Source organism: Oncorhynchus keta, chromosome 18, assembly GCF_023373465.1.
Source record: "Oncorhynchus keta strain PuntledgeMale-10-30-2019 chromosome 18, Oket_V2, whole genome shotgun sequence".
NCBI classification, from domain to species: Eukaryota; Metazoa; Chordata; class Actinopteri; order Salmoniformes; family Salmonidae; genus Oncorhynchus; species Oncorhynchus keta.
Genome location: NC_068438.1, coordinates 34140719 through 34155741, shown reverse-complemented (window position 1 = coordinate 34155741; position 15023 = coordinate 34140719). Strand labels below are relative to the sequence as shown.

The 15023-nt window shown below is 45.4% G+C and overlaps 1 protein-coding gene across 1 annotated transcript in view; it reads right to left on the bottom strand.

Annotated features, from left to right (window-relative positions):
- fat3a (FAT atypical cadherin 3a) overlaps positions 1 to 15023 on the bottom strand; it is a 411491-nt gene that overhangs the window by 269460 nt on the left and 127008 nt on the right. Inside the window, 1 exon segment of the mRNA XM_052467975.1 lies at positions 8029 to 11370. Coding sequence (XP_052323935.1) covers positions 8029 to 11344 — 3316 coding nt within the window. The 5' untranslated portion in view covers positions 11345 to 11370.

Here is a 15023-nt window from a genome sequence, read left to right as displayed (position 1 = left end):
ATGAGCCCCCTCTCTTTTTTTCCAGTCCACCCTAGCCTTGATGTTATTGTTAACGTCCACAGACAGACTAGACTGGACCAAATCTGAACCTATTACAGACATACTGTATGTTTCACAAGATTGAATAGCACAGTACAGTACAGCACAGTGAGTAGAGCTCAGCAGAGTACAGTACAATACAATACAGTAGAACTACGGAGGGCTGCATGTAGGCCAAGTATACTACACTCCCCTGAAAGTCAGTCAAGAGCCATCACTCTCCACCTTCAGCACTCTCCTCCACCACGCTGTTCTCAGGTCCTCTGACACCCTGAATAAGACTTGAGTAAGGGGAATCAGTGGTCACATCAGAGGACCAGCTTTTGTGCCATCCCCAGCTGTTCTGCAGACTCTGTGGGTCGATTCTCCTCAGACAACATGTAACGCCCATCTGTGTGAAGCCGACATCTGTTAGATTTCGATAAAGCGCCGGAGACTTACTACACATCAATTATTGAGATAGTCCAAACTTGAACTGAGAAATCCACTCAAAACTACAAAAAACTATTTTATGTCCAAGCCAGTGCCATCTCCAGTTTCAAATAAAAACAAAAGCTAGCTAGCCAGCCTATGGGTTATCTTGACAAAACTACGCCATCCTAATATTTAGTTGCACCCCCCCCGTTTTCCCTCAGGACAGCCTCAATTCACCGTGGCAAGGACTCTACAAGGTGTCGAAAGCGTTCCACAGGGATGCTGGCCCATGTTGACTCCAATGCTTCCCATAGTTGTGTCAAGCAGGCTGGATGTCCTTTGGGTGGTGGACCATTCTTGATACACACGGGAAACTGTTGAGCATGACAACCCAGCAGCCTAGCAGTTCTGGACAGAAACCGGTGCGCCTGACACCTACCATACCCCATTCAAAGGCACTTAAATACTTTGTCTTGCCCATTCAACCTCTGAATGACACACATACACAATCCATGTCTCAATTGTCTCAAAGCTTTCAAATCCTTCTTTAACCTGTCTCCTCCCCTTCATTTACACTGATTGAAGTGGATTTAACAGGTGACATCAATAAGGGATCATAGCGTTCACCTGGATTCACCTGGTCAGTCTATGTGATGGAAAGAGCAGGTGTTCATAATGTTTTGTACACTCAGTACTTATTAAGCTAGCAAAATAAAACGGATATAAACAGAAAAAAATGTTATCAAAAAACATAAAAAGCTGTCTGTCTAGGCGACCTTATGGCGCCATGGCGACCAAGGAATATCCATAATAATGCTTTATGTGTAGTACAGCTCAGGGACCCATGATGTAATTCTGTTACCGTAATACGATTAATGGGTTTAAATCCACTTCAATAAGCAAAAATACAACATTTTACTCAATGTGCCATGTCATAGCTGACACCCCATTCTTTCTGCGGACATCTGTGAATGTTAATTCAGAGCAGATATTTAACCGAGTTTTTGGAAAATGTGGTCACATAAAAACCTGAGGGAGATTATACCGTAATTCCGTTACCAAAGTTGGCATTTACACAGTTCTTCCACTAAATTAGTTTTTGTACATATTTCAATGGAAATTGTTCAAAGTAGACCTTCTGCATTTTAAAGTGAAAAAACTGAATCAAAGCGTAATTCCGTTACTGTGGAATTGCCCTCCCCCTATGGGTTTCCCAGGTGGTTTGTTTCAACCTGCAGTCCACTGATTGTCACATCCTCTCTTCCAGTCCAAGCACAAAACGACGTCCATGTAACGATGTGAGCTGAGAGTCAGGAAGCAAGTTCAGGGAGTGTTTTAATCAAATAAACGGACTATAATACAAAACAAGTAACACGAACAACACACAGACATAACACAGGAACAGAAACAATAACGCCTGGGGAAGGAACCAAAGGGAGTGGCATATATAGGGAAGGAACCAAAGGGAGTGGCATATATAGGGAAGGAACCAAAGGGAGTGGCATATATAGGGAAGGAACCAAAGGGAGTGGCATATATAGGGAAGGAACCAAAGGGAGTGGCATATATAGGGAAGGAACCAAAGGGAGTGGCATACATAGGGAAGGAACCAAAGGGAGTGGCATATATAGGGAAGGAACCAAAGGGAGTGGCATATATAGGGAAGGAACCAAAGGGAGTGACATATATAGGGAAGGAACCAAAGGGAGTGGCATATATAGGGAAGGAACCAAAGGGAGTGACATATATAGGGAAGGAACCAAAGGGAGTGGCATATATAGGGAAGGAACCAAAGGGAGTGACATATATAGGGAAGGAACCAAAGGGAGTGACATATATAGGGAAGGAACCAAAGGGAGTGGCATATATAGGGAAGGAACCAAAGGGAGTGGCATATATAGGGAAGGAACCAAAGGGAGTGGCATATATAGGGAAGGAACCAAAGGGAGTGGCATATATAGGGAAGGAACCAAAGGGAGTGGCATATATAGGGAAGGAACCAAAGGGAGTGACATATATAGGGAAGGAACCAAAGGGAGTGGCATATATAGGGAAGGAACCAAAGGGAGTGGCATATATAGGGAAGGAACCAAAGGGAGTGGCATATATAGGGAAGGAACCAAAGGGAGTGGCATATATAGGGAAGGAACCAAAGGGAGTGGCATATATAGGGAAGGAACCAAAGGGAGTGACATATATAGGGAAGGAACCAAAGGGAGTGGCATATATAGGGAAGGAACCAAAGGGAGTGGCATATATAGGGAAGGAACCAAAGGGAGTGGCATATATAGGGAAGGAACCAAAGGGAGTGGCATATATAGGGAAGGAACCAAAGGGAGTGGCATATATAGGGAAGGAACCAAAGGGAGTGGCATATATAGGGAAGGAACCAAAGGGAGTGGCATATATAGGGAAGGAACCAAAGGGAGTGGCAAATATAGGGAAGGAACCAAAGGGAGTGGCATATATAGGGAAGGAACCAAAGGGAGTGGCATATATAGGGAAGGAACCAAAGGGAGTGACATATATAGGGAAGGAACCAAAGGGAGTGACATATATAGGGAAGGAACCAAAGGGAGTGGCATATATAGGGAAGGAACCAAAGGGAGTGACATATATAGGGAAGGAACCAAAGGGAGTGGCATATATAGGGAAGGAACCAAAGGGAGTGGCATATATAGGGAAGGAACCAAAGGGAGTGGCATATATAGGGAAGGAACCAAAGGGAGTGGCATATATAGGGAAGGAACCAAAGGGAGTGGCATATATAGGGAAGGAACCAAAGGGAGTGGCATATATAGGGAAGGAACCAAAGGGAGTGACATATATAGGGAAGGAACCAAAGGGAGTGGCATATATAGGGAAGGAACCAAAGGGAGTGGCATATATAGGGAAGGAACCAAAGGGAGTGACATATATAGGGAAGGAACCAAAGGGAGTGGCATATATAGGGAAGGAACCAAAGGGAGTGGCATATATAGGGAAGGAACCAAAGGGAGTGGCATATATAGGGAAGGAACCAAAGGGAGTGACATATATAGGGAAGGAACCAAAGGGAGTGGCATATATAGGGAAGGAACCAAAGGGAGTGGCATATATAGGGAAGGAACCAAAGGGAGTGGCATATATAGGGAAGGAACCAAAGGGAGTGACATATATAGGGAAGGAACCAAAGGGAGTGGCATATATAGGGAAGGAACCAAAGGGAGTGGCATATATAGGGAAGGAACCAAAGGGAGTGGCATATATAGGGAAGGAACCAAAGGGAGTGACATATATAGGGAAGGAACCAAAGGGAGTGGCATATATAGGGAAGGAACCAAAGGGAGTGGCATATATAGGGAAGGAACCAAAGGGAGTGGCATATATAGGGAAGGAACCAAAGGGAGTGGCATATATAGGGAAGGAACCAAAGGGAGTGACCTATATAGGGAAGGAACCAAAGGGAGTGGCATATATAGGGAAAGAACCAAAGGGAGAGACATATATAGGGAAGGAACCAAAGGGAGTGGCATATATAGGGAAGGAACCAAAGGGAGTGGCATATATAGGGAAGGAACCAAAGGGAGTGGCATATATAGGGAAGGAACCAAAGGGAGTGGCATATATAGGGAAGGAACCAAAGGGAGTGGCATATATAGGGAAGGAACCAAAGGGAGTGGCATATATAGGGAAGGAACCAAAGGGAGTGGCATATATAGGGAAGGAACCAAAGGGAGTGGCATATATAGGGAAGGAACCAAAGGGAGTGGCATATATAGGGAAGGAACCAAAGGGAGTGGCATATATAGGGAAGGAACCAAAGGGAGTGGCATATATAGGGAAGGAACCAAAGGGAGTGGCATATATAGGGAAGGAACCAAAGGGAGTGGCATATATAGGGAAGGAACCAAAGGGAGTGGCATATATAGGGAAGGAACCAAAGGGAGTGGCATATATAGGGAAGGAACCAAAGGGAGTGGCATATATAGGGAAGGAACCAAAGGGAGTGGCATATATAGGGAAGGAACCAAAGGGAGTGGCATATATAGGGAAGGAACCAAAGGGAGTGGCATATATAGGGAAGGAACCAAAGGGAGTGGCATATATAGGGAAGGAACCAAAGGGAGTGGCATATATAGGGAAGGAACCAAAGGGAGTGGCATATATAGGGAAGGAACCAAAGGGAGTGGCATATATAGGGAAGGAACCAAAGGGAGTGGCATATATAGGGAAGGAACCAAAGGGAGTGGCATACATAGGGAAGGAACCAAAGGGAGTGGCATATATAGGGAAGGAACCAAAGGGAGTGGCATATATAGGGAAGGAACCAAAGGGAGTGGCATATATAGGGAAGGAACCAAAGGGAGTGGCATATATAGGGAAGGAACCAAAGGGAGTGGCATATATAGGGAAGGAACCAAAGGGAGTGGCATATATAGGGAAGGAACCAAAGGGAGTGACATATATAGGGAAGGAACCAAAGGGAGTGGCATATATAGGGAAGGAACCAAAGGGAGTGGCATATATAGGGAAGGAACCAAAGGGAGTGGCATATATAGGGAAGGAACCAAAGGGAGTGGCATATATAGGGAAGGAACCAAAGGGAGTGGCATATATAGGGAAGGAACCAAAGGGAGTGGCATATATAGGGAAGGAACCAAAGGGAGTGGCATATATAGGGAAGGAACCAAAGGGAGTGGCATATATAGGGAAGGAACCAAAGGGAGTGGCATATATAGGGAAGGAACCAAAGGGAGTGGCATATATAGGGAAGGAACCAAAGGGAGTGACATATATAGGGAAGGAACCAAAGGGAGTGGCATATATAGGGAAGGAACCAAAGGGAGTGGCATACATAGGGAAGGAACCAAAGGGAGTGGCATATATAGGGAAGGAACCAAAGGGAGTGGCATATATAGGGAAGGAACCAAAGGGAGTGGCATATATAGGGAAGGAACCAAAGGGAGTGGCATATATAGGGAAGGAACCAAAGGGAGTGACATATATAGGGAAGGAACCAAAGGGAGTGGCATATATAGGGAAGGAACCAAAGGGAGTGGCATATATAGGGAAGGAACCAAAGGGAGTGGCATATATAGGGAAGGTAATCAGGGAAATGATGGAGTCCAGGTGAGGCTGATGACTAGCTGGTTCGCGTAACAATGGTGACAGGTGTGCGCCATAAAGAGCAGGCTGGTGACCTAGAGGCCGGAGAGGGAGCACACGTGACAGTCCAACAGCTGTGTAAACGTACTGTGATGCTCAGTTCGGCTGTTGCATCCCGACTTCACACGCAACTAAAAAGGAGGGAGCAAAACACAATCCGCTTTTTAAATCAACAACATGAGTTCTATGGATTCTGGAGTGGATTCTGGAGTTCTCTTCAAAGACATGATATCCTTACTATAATGATATAGGTCAAGCCTACAGTAACACTCCATCACAGGAGAGATCTGGTATCCAATGGCCCCCTTTGACTCAGCTTTGAACATCGATCATGAAACATACACGGAGCTCTGGGAGTGTCTGAGCCTCTTTTTCATCTAAAAATTAAGCTTTTATAGCTCTATGTAGCAATGTGGGTCCATATTGTAACTAGCTATACTGCTACTGTCTGATGGTATACTGCTACTGTCTGATGGTATACTGCTGGTATTCTGCATTCTTCATCACTGATGAGTCATTTGACAGTTTGGAACTAGCATTCTGCATCTGGGGTCTATGACTGATTAACATGGATTGGGGCTAAGAGTTTGACTTTCTGGCCCCTGGTGAATGCTTGAGTGAAGCAGTGCGGCTGCATTTCCTGTCTGTCAAAATGTTCAAGGGCTCATTTGAAATATGACCTCTGAGAATATATCTTAAAAGTCTGGGGACGATTCCCCGACTGCAATTAATCCAAGACAAAATTGCAAAACATGACCTGGCAGTTGCACGCTGAGGCATTTATTATCATTATCTTCAAACTAATATTGTTGCTTGGAGCAGGAACAGTAGTAGTTATAGACCTGTAGTAGTTTAATGGATGACAGTTCATGAGTTTTTCCCAGAAGAAAAGAGTCAGTCTGCTAAACATGCTGAGCCAGGCTACTCCTCCCTGAAACCAAAATGAAAAATGTAAAAGACAACCAGGCCTTGGCTATAGACTACAACTGAGCTCGAGGACCACTTTGGGGCTTCCTCAGTTTCTAGCAAAATTGCATGACAAACAAAAGGAGGAGTCGGTTGGATTGTCTCTTTCTCTGTCTCTCTCACTTTCTCTCTCTCTCTGTCTCTCTCTCTCTCTCTCTCTCGCTCTCTCCTGTTATCTTATTCTCATTCTACAGCACGATCGTAGAGTGGGATGAAGGATCACTTGGACCCAGAGCACCATTTGCTGGGGATCTAAAGGCAATTTGAAACCATCAAGATAATTTATCGTTCCATCAGGCATGGAGGTGATGCCGTTTCAAAGCTATCTCTCACTTCTTCTCCCACTTCTCCCCCCTGTTCTCCCATGTTCCCTCTCATCCAAGCCCTTCCTATTTTAAGTGGAAACTACTATTGGTCCATATTTCATGGAGGATTTATATAGTATGTGTGTGTCGGGGGGTGATACGAGGTAGATCACACACCGTGGACTAATGTCATAATAACCCTAATCCTCCCTCTCTGCACTCTGCAGTCTCCTTTCCCTTCTGATAGTAAATTAACCGATTTCCTCTGCCCCTCCTCGTCTAGCCAGTGGACAGGAGGACCACACGGCCGGGCACGGGCCGCCTTTAAATAAATAGAATCAGGAAAATCCTAGAATACCTTGGAGCAGAATGTCACAAATGGCCCATCAAGCCTCCCAGTTGGTCTGCCGGAGCTCCAGCCAAGAGTGGGAGACGAGTAGAAGAGGAGGGGTAGGCGGATTAGGTGGAGAAGGCAGAGAGATGCCAAATGTCTGGGTCAGGCAAAAATGACATGACAACTAGACTAAATGTAAATAAAGATAGCGGAGTTGTAATTCAATCTGGCAACACGGCCCTCTCCCAGACTGGAGCTAAGCTTATAAATCACAGCTCTAAACCTTCTTAAGAACACCCCAGCCACAAACACGGCAGCCGCTCCACAATTAGATTTTTTTGTCAGCCGCTGGACTGGCCTCCGGAGCATGTCTCTCTCTCTCTCCGTCTCTCTCTCTCTCTCTCTCACACACACACACACACACACACACACACACACACACACACACACACACACACACACACACACACACACACACACACACACACACACACACACACACACACACACACACACACACACACACACACACACACAAACACACACACAGACACACAGCCGAGACAGGACTTATAAGGTCCAGCATCATTAAAAACACAGGGCTCATACACAGCATTAGTCAGTTTAAGGGGATATTGTAGGATATTGTAGCTCTTCACCAGAGGGACTTAAACAAACAAATCTACACAACGCAGGCTTGTAATCTGTTTTATGTTCAATTGTTAGTGCCTATAAATCCAGGGAATAAACCAACTACCAAGACTAATCTAAACAGCGATATTACATGTAACAGCAGGTTTTTTTCAGGCAATCTGTACTTACCCGTCTCTTCGTCGATGGCGAATCGTCCCAGTCCACTCCCATCCCGGATAGAGTACTGGATTGCCCCATCTCTACCATTGTCGTCATCCCGGGCCGTGACTTGAAGGACGGTGGTCCCGATGCGGGCGCTCTCCTTTACCAATCCCGTGAGGGCGAAGTGGGAGAAGTAAGGAGTGTAGAGGTTCTCGTTTACATCTACCACCTCTAGTTCCACGAAGGTGACAGACAGCAGAGAGACAGGTCTCCCTTTATCCTTGGCTCTCACCGTGAGGTTGTAGAACTGTTGCGTCTCGTAGTCCAGCTCCTTGGTCAGTCGGATGGCCCCACTGGCCTTGTCCACCTCAAACTTCCCGTTGTAGTCGTTGGCCAGGGAGTATCTAACCTGGCCACCCAGGCCAAGGTCTGGGTCCTGAGTCTCGAGCCAGGCCACCACGGTTCCCACTGGCAGGTCCTCCAGGGCCCGGGTGTTGTAGACACTGGGGATGAATGCAGGGGGGCAGTCATTAACGTCCTCTAGAGAGATCTTCAGAGTGGTGACTGAAAACTTCTGGTTCCCTTTCTCTGCACGGTCACGAGCCTCGATCTTCAAGTTGAAGTTGGAGACAAACTCCCTGTCCAGCTGGCCGGCAACATACACAATCCCGTTAGAGCTGTTGATGCCGAACTGGGTGGTGCTGGTCAGGACAGAGTAGACAATTTCTCCATTAGGCCCCAGGTCTTTGTCAGTGGCCTCAACCTGAATGACATCGGTGCCGATGGCCATGTTTTCGGGAATGACGGTTCTATAGCCTCCCTCCTGCAGGAATTGAGGTGTATTGTCATTGGCATCTTCAATGTAGACGGTGAGCAGACGCCAAGCGGTTTTCTGTGGCAGGCCCAGGTCGTAGATAGTGATGTTGAGGAGGTATCTGTCTCTTTTCTCTCTGTCCATGGGCAGGAAGACACTGATCAGCCCACTCTCCATGTCGATGGTGAAACAGCTGTCTGTGTTTCCATCCGAGATGGCGTACAAAATCAAACCGTTAAAACCTGTGTCGCCGTCGTAGGCGTTGACCTTGAAGACACTGGACCCGACCTTGAGGTCCTCGCATACTGATATGTCTGCGGGAAAGGCCTTGTCAAACTGAGGTGTCTGTCTGTTGACGGAGAAAAGGTCAATGAATCCTTCCTCGATCTTGGGCTTGGTTCTAGATTTGGACTTATTTAGTAATTTCTCAGCTAGCTTTTGGGCGACTCTGGTCTCCCTACAGTTGAAGTTCTTGGGCGGAAATTTCCCATGAACAATAGAGATGTTCACGAACATTGGATCGGAGAAGTTCTCTCCATCTGTGGCGGTTATTTTCAAACTGAAGATACCATTTTTAGGACTGGCAGTGGAGAGGGACCTCCGTAGGGTCAGGACCCCTGAGTCAGGGTTCAGGTCGAAGAATCCCTTCTCATTCCCTTCCAGGATCTTGTACTTCACCAGCTCTAGCTCATCTATGTCAATGGCAGACATGGTGGTTATCACCTCGTCGGTGGGGAAGTCCCGAGATACCACTCCCTGGCACGCCACTTTCTCGAATAAGGGTTGGTTGTCGTTCACATTCTCCAGATGGACAGTTACGTTGACTTCACTCTCTCGTCTGTAGGGGGAACCCCAGTCAGAGGCCCTGACCACAAAAACGTAGCTCTCAGACGAGGACTCAAAGTCCAGCTCCTGTGTGGTGGTGAGGATTCCAGAGAACTGGTTGATTTTGAAGGGCAGGGGCTGAAGGCTGGCTATGCTGTATGTTATGTATCCATTCTCGCCCCTATCACCATCCACAGCGGACACCGTCAGAATGGTCGATCCCATGGGAACGCTCTCGTTGACAAACACCTCGTACGAAGACTGAGTGAAAGTTGGGGTGTTGTCGTTGGCGTCCTCGATGGAGACCCGAACTTTGACCCTCAGCTCGCTGTCCATCTCCACCACCTCGAGGTCAAACACGTCCTGGGTGACCTCCGTGAACCAGCGAGTTGTTGAGATCACGCCTGTTAAGGTGTTCATCCGGAAGTAGTAGGAGTCTGCCGAGGGGGTCAGGATATATTCAGCATTGTCTGGTTCAGGGGTGATTTTCACCACCTCTACGATCATGCCTGGGGGTGAGATTTCAAAGAGACTAATTTCGTACGACTCCTGTTTGAATTTCACTTCCACAGCCTGTGGTTTCTTCACCATGATGTGCACAACCCTGACCGCAGAAAACTTTTGTGGGACACCCTTGTCCTTGGCCTGGAGTGTGAGGTTATATCCATAAGGGAAGTTATCCCAGTCCACTTGGTCAGATGCTTTGATAGCGAACTCATCGCCCTCTGACCTTTCCAGAGTAAACTGCTTCACAGGGTCTCCGGCCACTATAGACAAAGACTCAATCTCTCCATTTAACCCCTTGTCCAGGTCTTCCACAGTGACCACTGCATACACAGGGTCCTTGTCCAACCACGAGGGGACATGGGTGACCACATTCATGACTGGCACATGCTCGTTGACACGCTCTACATGCATAAAGAGCTTGGCCGTACTGCTCACACCGTTATTGCCATACAACTTCATCCCGCGGTCCACTGCCTGGATTTCTAGGTCGTATCGGTTCTGCTCCTCAATGTTCAGTTTCCCACTGAGGGAGACCACACCGCTAGTTGGGTGCACGGCGAACAGCTCCATTTTCTCCTTAAAGAAGTAGTAAAATTCCCCGTTAGAGCCGACGTCAGCGTCAGTGGCTGTAACTTGTGCTATGCTAGTCCTGAGGGGGGTACTTTCTGCTATGGTGACTGAGTATGTGGTGGGCGAGAATAAAGGTCGAAGGTCATTCATGTCCAGGACCTGGACCGTCACTTTGGTCCAGGTCTCCAGAACCTCCCCTTTGACAGAGGCTTTCACTGTCAGTAAGTAGCTATCCTGGATTTCTCGATTCAAGATGGCTGCGTTGCCACCTTTAGTCCTTATGCGTAAGAAGCAGAAATCTCCCAGCACGTACTCCTCTGCTTTAAAGAAGCCTTCTTCATCCCCAGAGGTGATCCTGTAGCGGATTTCCCAGGAGCGCTGGTCCAAGTGGATGCCCATTTTAACTTTACTGTTGGCGTAGGTGCGCGCCGCGGAGTTCTCGTAGACGGTGGCATGGTAGACGGGCTGAGTGAAGAGAAAGTGAGGGCCGTTGGCGGGGCCCTGGGGATGCCCCTGAGAGTCCTGGCAGCAGCAGTTGTGCGGCTGAGAGAGTAGCAGCAACAGGGCCAGGCAGACGAGAGGGGCACGCATGCCTATGTAGCCCCACTGGCCCATATTCACATCCATCCCATCATCACTCTTCCATCCTGCAACTAAAGAGAGGAGAGAGACGTTAGCCATGGGGGAGACAGGGAGGGACTGGGGCAAAGGGGAAAAGGATTTACAACCACAAAAGACATGCCACATATCCTGCAACTTGACCTTTGACCTCTAGGCCTAACAGGCTTCAAATTATCCATTAGATTGTGAAGATTGAGTGGATGGGGGAGGGGGAAGGAGATGACGGAATACATAGTAACCATGCAACCGTAGGAGGTATGACATCATTGTGTGTGGACTCTATGTGGACACTCAATTGCACGTTTCCGAAAAACCAGGAGGTTTAGTTCTAGAAGCAAAGAACAAAATAATTGCATGGCTAGTGGAAGGAGGAGTGCAGCATCACAAAAACACACACATACCAAAGAAAACATAACACTATTAGACTGCATGAAAGCTGAAGTTAGAAACAGATCCCTCTATCATAATACTATTCTTGACCTACAAGAAAAACTGCAACAGTATGTCTCGAAAACATGTAATCTATCTTCATAAGCAACAACCCAGATATGGCTCAAACTGGGAGTAAAATAGGCCTTCTGTTGTGTTTAGTTTCTTTAGGCCTTCTGTTGTGTTTCGTTTCTTTAGGCCTTCTGTTGTGTTTCGTTTCTTTAGGCCTTCTGTTGTGTTTAGTTTCTTTAGGCCTTCTGTTGTGTTTAGTTTCTTTAGGCCTTCTGTTGTGTTTAGTTTCTTTAGGCCTTCTGTTGTGTTTAGTTTCTTTAGGCCTTCTGTTGTGTTTAGTTTCTTTAGGCCTTCTGTTGTGTTTAGTTTCTTAAGCCTTCTGTTGTGTTTAGTTTCTTTAGGCCTTCTGTTGTGTTTAGTTTCTTTAGGCCTTCTGTTGTGTTTAGTTTCTTGAGGCCTTCTGTTGTGTTTAGTTTCTTGAGGCCTTCTGTTGTGTTTAGTTTCTTTAGGCCTCCTGTTGTGTTTAGCTTCTTTAGGCCTTCTGTTGTGTTTAGTTTCTTTAGGCCTTCTGTTGTGTTTAGTTTCTTTAGGCCTTCTGTTGTGTTTAGTTTCTTTAGGCCTTCTGTTGTGTTTCGTTTCTTTAGGCCTTCTGTTGTGTTTAGTTTCTTTAGGCCTGCTGTTGTGTTTAGTTTCTTTAGGCCTCCTGTTGTGTTTAGTTTCTTTAGGCCTTCTGTTGTGTTTAGCTTCTTGAGGCCTTCTGTTGTGTTTAGTTTCTTTAGGCCTTCTGTTGTGTTTAGTTTCTTTAGGCCTGTTGTGTTTAGTTTCTTTAGGCCTTCTGTTGTGTTTAGTTTCTTGAGGCCTTCTGTTGTGTTTAGTTTCTTGAGGCCAACTGTTGTGTTTAGTTTCTTTAGGCCTCCTGTTGTGTTTAGCTTCTTTAGGCCTTCTGTTGTGTTTAGTTTCTTTAGGCCTTCTGTTGTGTTTAGCTTCTTGAGGCCTTCTGTTGTGTTTAGTTTCTGTAGGCCTTCTGTTGTGTTTAGTTTCTTTAGGCCTTCTGTTGTGTTTAGTTTCTTTAGGCCTTCTGTTGTGTTTAGTTTCTTGAGGCCTTCTGTTGTGTTTAGTTTCTTTAGGCCTTCTGTTGTGTTTAGTTTCTTTAGGCCTTCTGTTGTGTTTAGTTTCTTTAGGCCTTCTGTTGTGTTTAGTTTCTTGAGGCCTTCTGTTGTGTTTAGTTTCTTTAGGCCTTCTGTTGTGTTTAGTTTCTTTAGGCCTCCTGTTGTGTTTAGTTTTTTAGGCCTTCTGTTGTGTTTAGTTTCTTTAGGCCTTCTGTTGTGTTTAGTTTAGGCCTTCTGTTGTGTTTTTAGGCCTTCTGTTGTGTTTAGTTTCTTTAGGCCTTCTGTTGTGTTTAGCTTCTTTAGGCCTTCTGTTGTGTTTAGTTTCTTTAGGCCTTCTGTTGTGTTTAGTTTCTTGAGGCCTTCTGTTGTGTTTAGTTTCTTTAGGCCTCCTGTTGTGTTTAGCTTCTTTAGGCCTTCTGTTGTGTTTAGTTTCTTTAGGCCTTCTGTTGTGTTTAGCTTCTTGAGGCCTTCTGTTGTGTTTAGTTTCTGTAGGCCTTCTGTTGTGTTTAGTTTCTTTAGGCCTTCTGTTGTGTTTAGTTTCTTTAGGCCTTCTGTTGTGTTTAGTTTCTTGAGGCCTTCTGTTGTGTTTAGTTTCTTTAGGCCTTCTGTTGTGTTTAGTTTCTTTAGGCCTTCTGTTGTGTTTAGTTTCTTTAGGCCTTCTGTTGTGTTTAGTTTCTTGAGGCCTTCTGTTGTGTTTAGTTTCTTTAGGCCTTCTGTTGTGTTTAGTTTCTTTAGGCCTCCTGTTGTGTTTAGTTTCTTTAGGCCTTCTGTTGTGTTTAGTTTCTTTAGGCCTTCTGTTGTGTTTAGTTTATTTTGGCCTTCTGTTGTGTTTAGTTTCTTTAGGCCTTCTGTTGTGTTTAGCTTCTTTAGGCCTTCTGTTGTGTTTAGCTTCTTTAGGCCTTCTGTTGTGCTTAATTTCTTTAGGCCTTCTGTTGTGTTTAGTTTCTTGAGGCCTTCTGTTGTGTTTAGTTTCTTGAGGCCTTCTGTTGTGTTTAGTTTCTTTAGGCCTTCTGTTGTGTTTAGCTTCTTTAGGCCTTCTGTTGTGTTTAGCTTCTTTAGGCCTTCTGTTGTGCTTAATTTCTTTAGGCCTTCTGTTGTGTTTAGTTTCTTGAGGCCTTCTGTTGTGTTTAGTTTCTTGAGGCCTTCTGTTGTGTTTAGTTTCTTTAGGCCTTCTGTTGTGTTTAGTTTCTGTAGGCCTTCTGTTGTGTTTAGTTTCTGTAGGCCTTCTGTTGTGTTTAGTTTCTTTAGGCCTTCTGTTGTGTTTAGTTTCTTGAGGCCTTCTGTTGTGTTTAGTTTCTTGAGGCCTTCTGTTGTGTTTAGTTTCTGTAGGCCTTCTGTTGTGTTTAGTTTCTGTAGGCCTTCTGTTGTGTTTAGTTTCTGTAGGCATTCTGTTGTGTTTAGTTTCTTTAGGCCTTCTGTTGTGTTTAGTTTCTTTAGGCCTTCTGTTGTGTTTAGTTTCTGTAGGCCTTCTGTTGTGTTTAGTTTCTTTAGGCCTTCTGTTGTGTTTAGTTTCTTTAGGCCTTCTGTTGTGTTTAGTTTCTTGAGGCCTTCTGTTGTGTTTATTTTCTTTAGGCCTCCTGTTGTGTTTAGTTTCTTTAGGCCTTCTGTTGTGTTTAGTTTCTTTAGGCCTTCTGTTGTGTTTAGTTTCTTCAGGCCTTCTGTTGTGTTTAGTTTCTTTAGGCCTTCTGTTGTGTTTAGTTTCTTTAGGCCTTCTGTTGTGTTTAGTTTCTTTAGGCCTTCTGTTGTGTTTAGTTTCTTGAGGCCTTCTGTTGTGTTTAGTTTCTTGAGGCCTTCTGTTGTGTTTAGTTTCTTTAGGCCTTCTGTTGTGTTTAGTTTCTTTAGGCCTTCTGTTGTGTTTAGTTTCTTGAGGCCTTCTGTTGTGTTTAGTTTCTTTAGGCCTTCTGTTGTGTTTAGTTTCTTTAGGCCTTTAGGCCTTCTGTTGTGTTTAGTTTCTTTAGGCCTTCTGTTGTGTTTAGTTTCTTTAGGCCTTCTGTTGTGTTTAGTTTCTTTAGGCCTTCTGTTGTGTTTAGTTTCTTTAGGCCTTCTGTTGTGTTTAGTTTCTTTAGGCCTTCTGTTTGCTTCTGTTGTGTTTGAGGCCTTCTGTTGTGTTTAGTTTCTTGAGGCCTTCTGTTGTG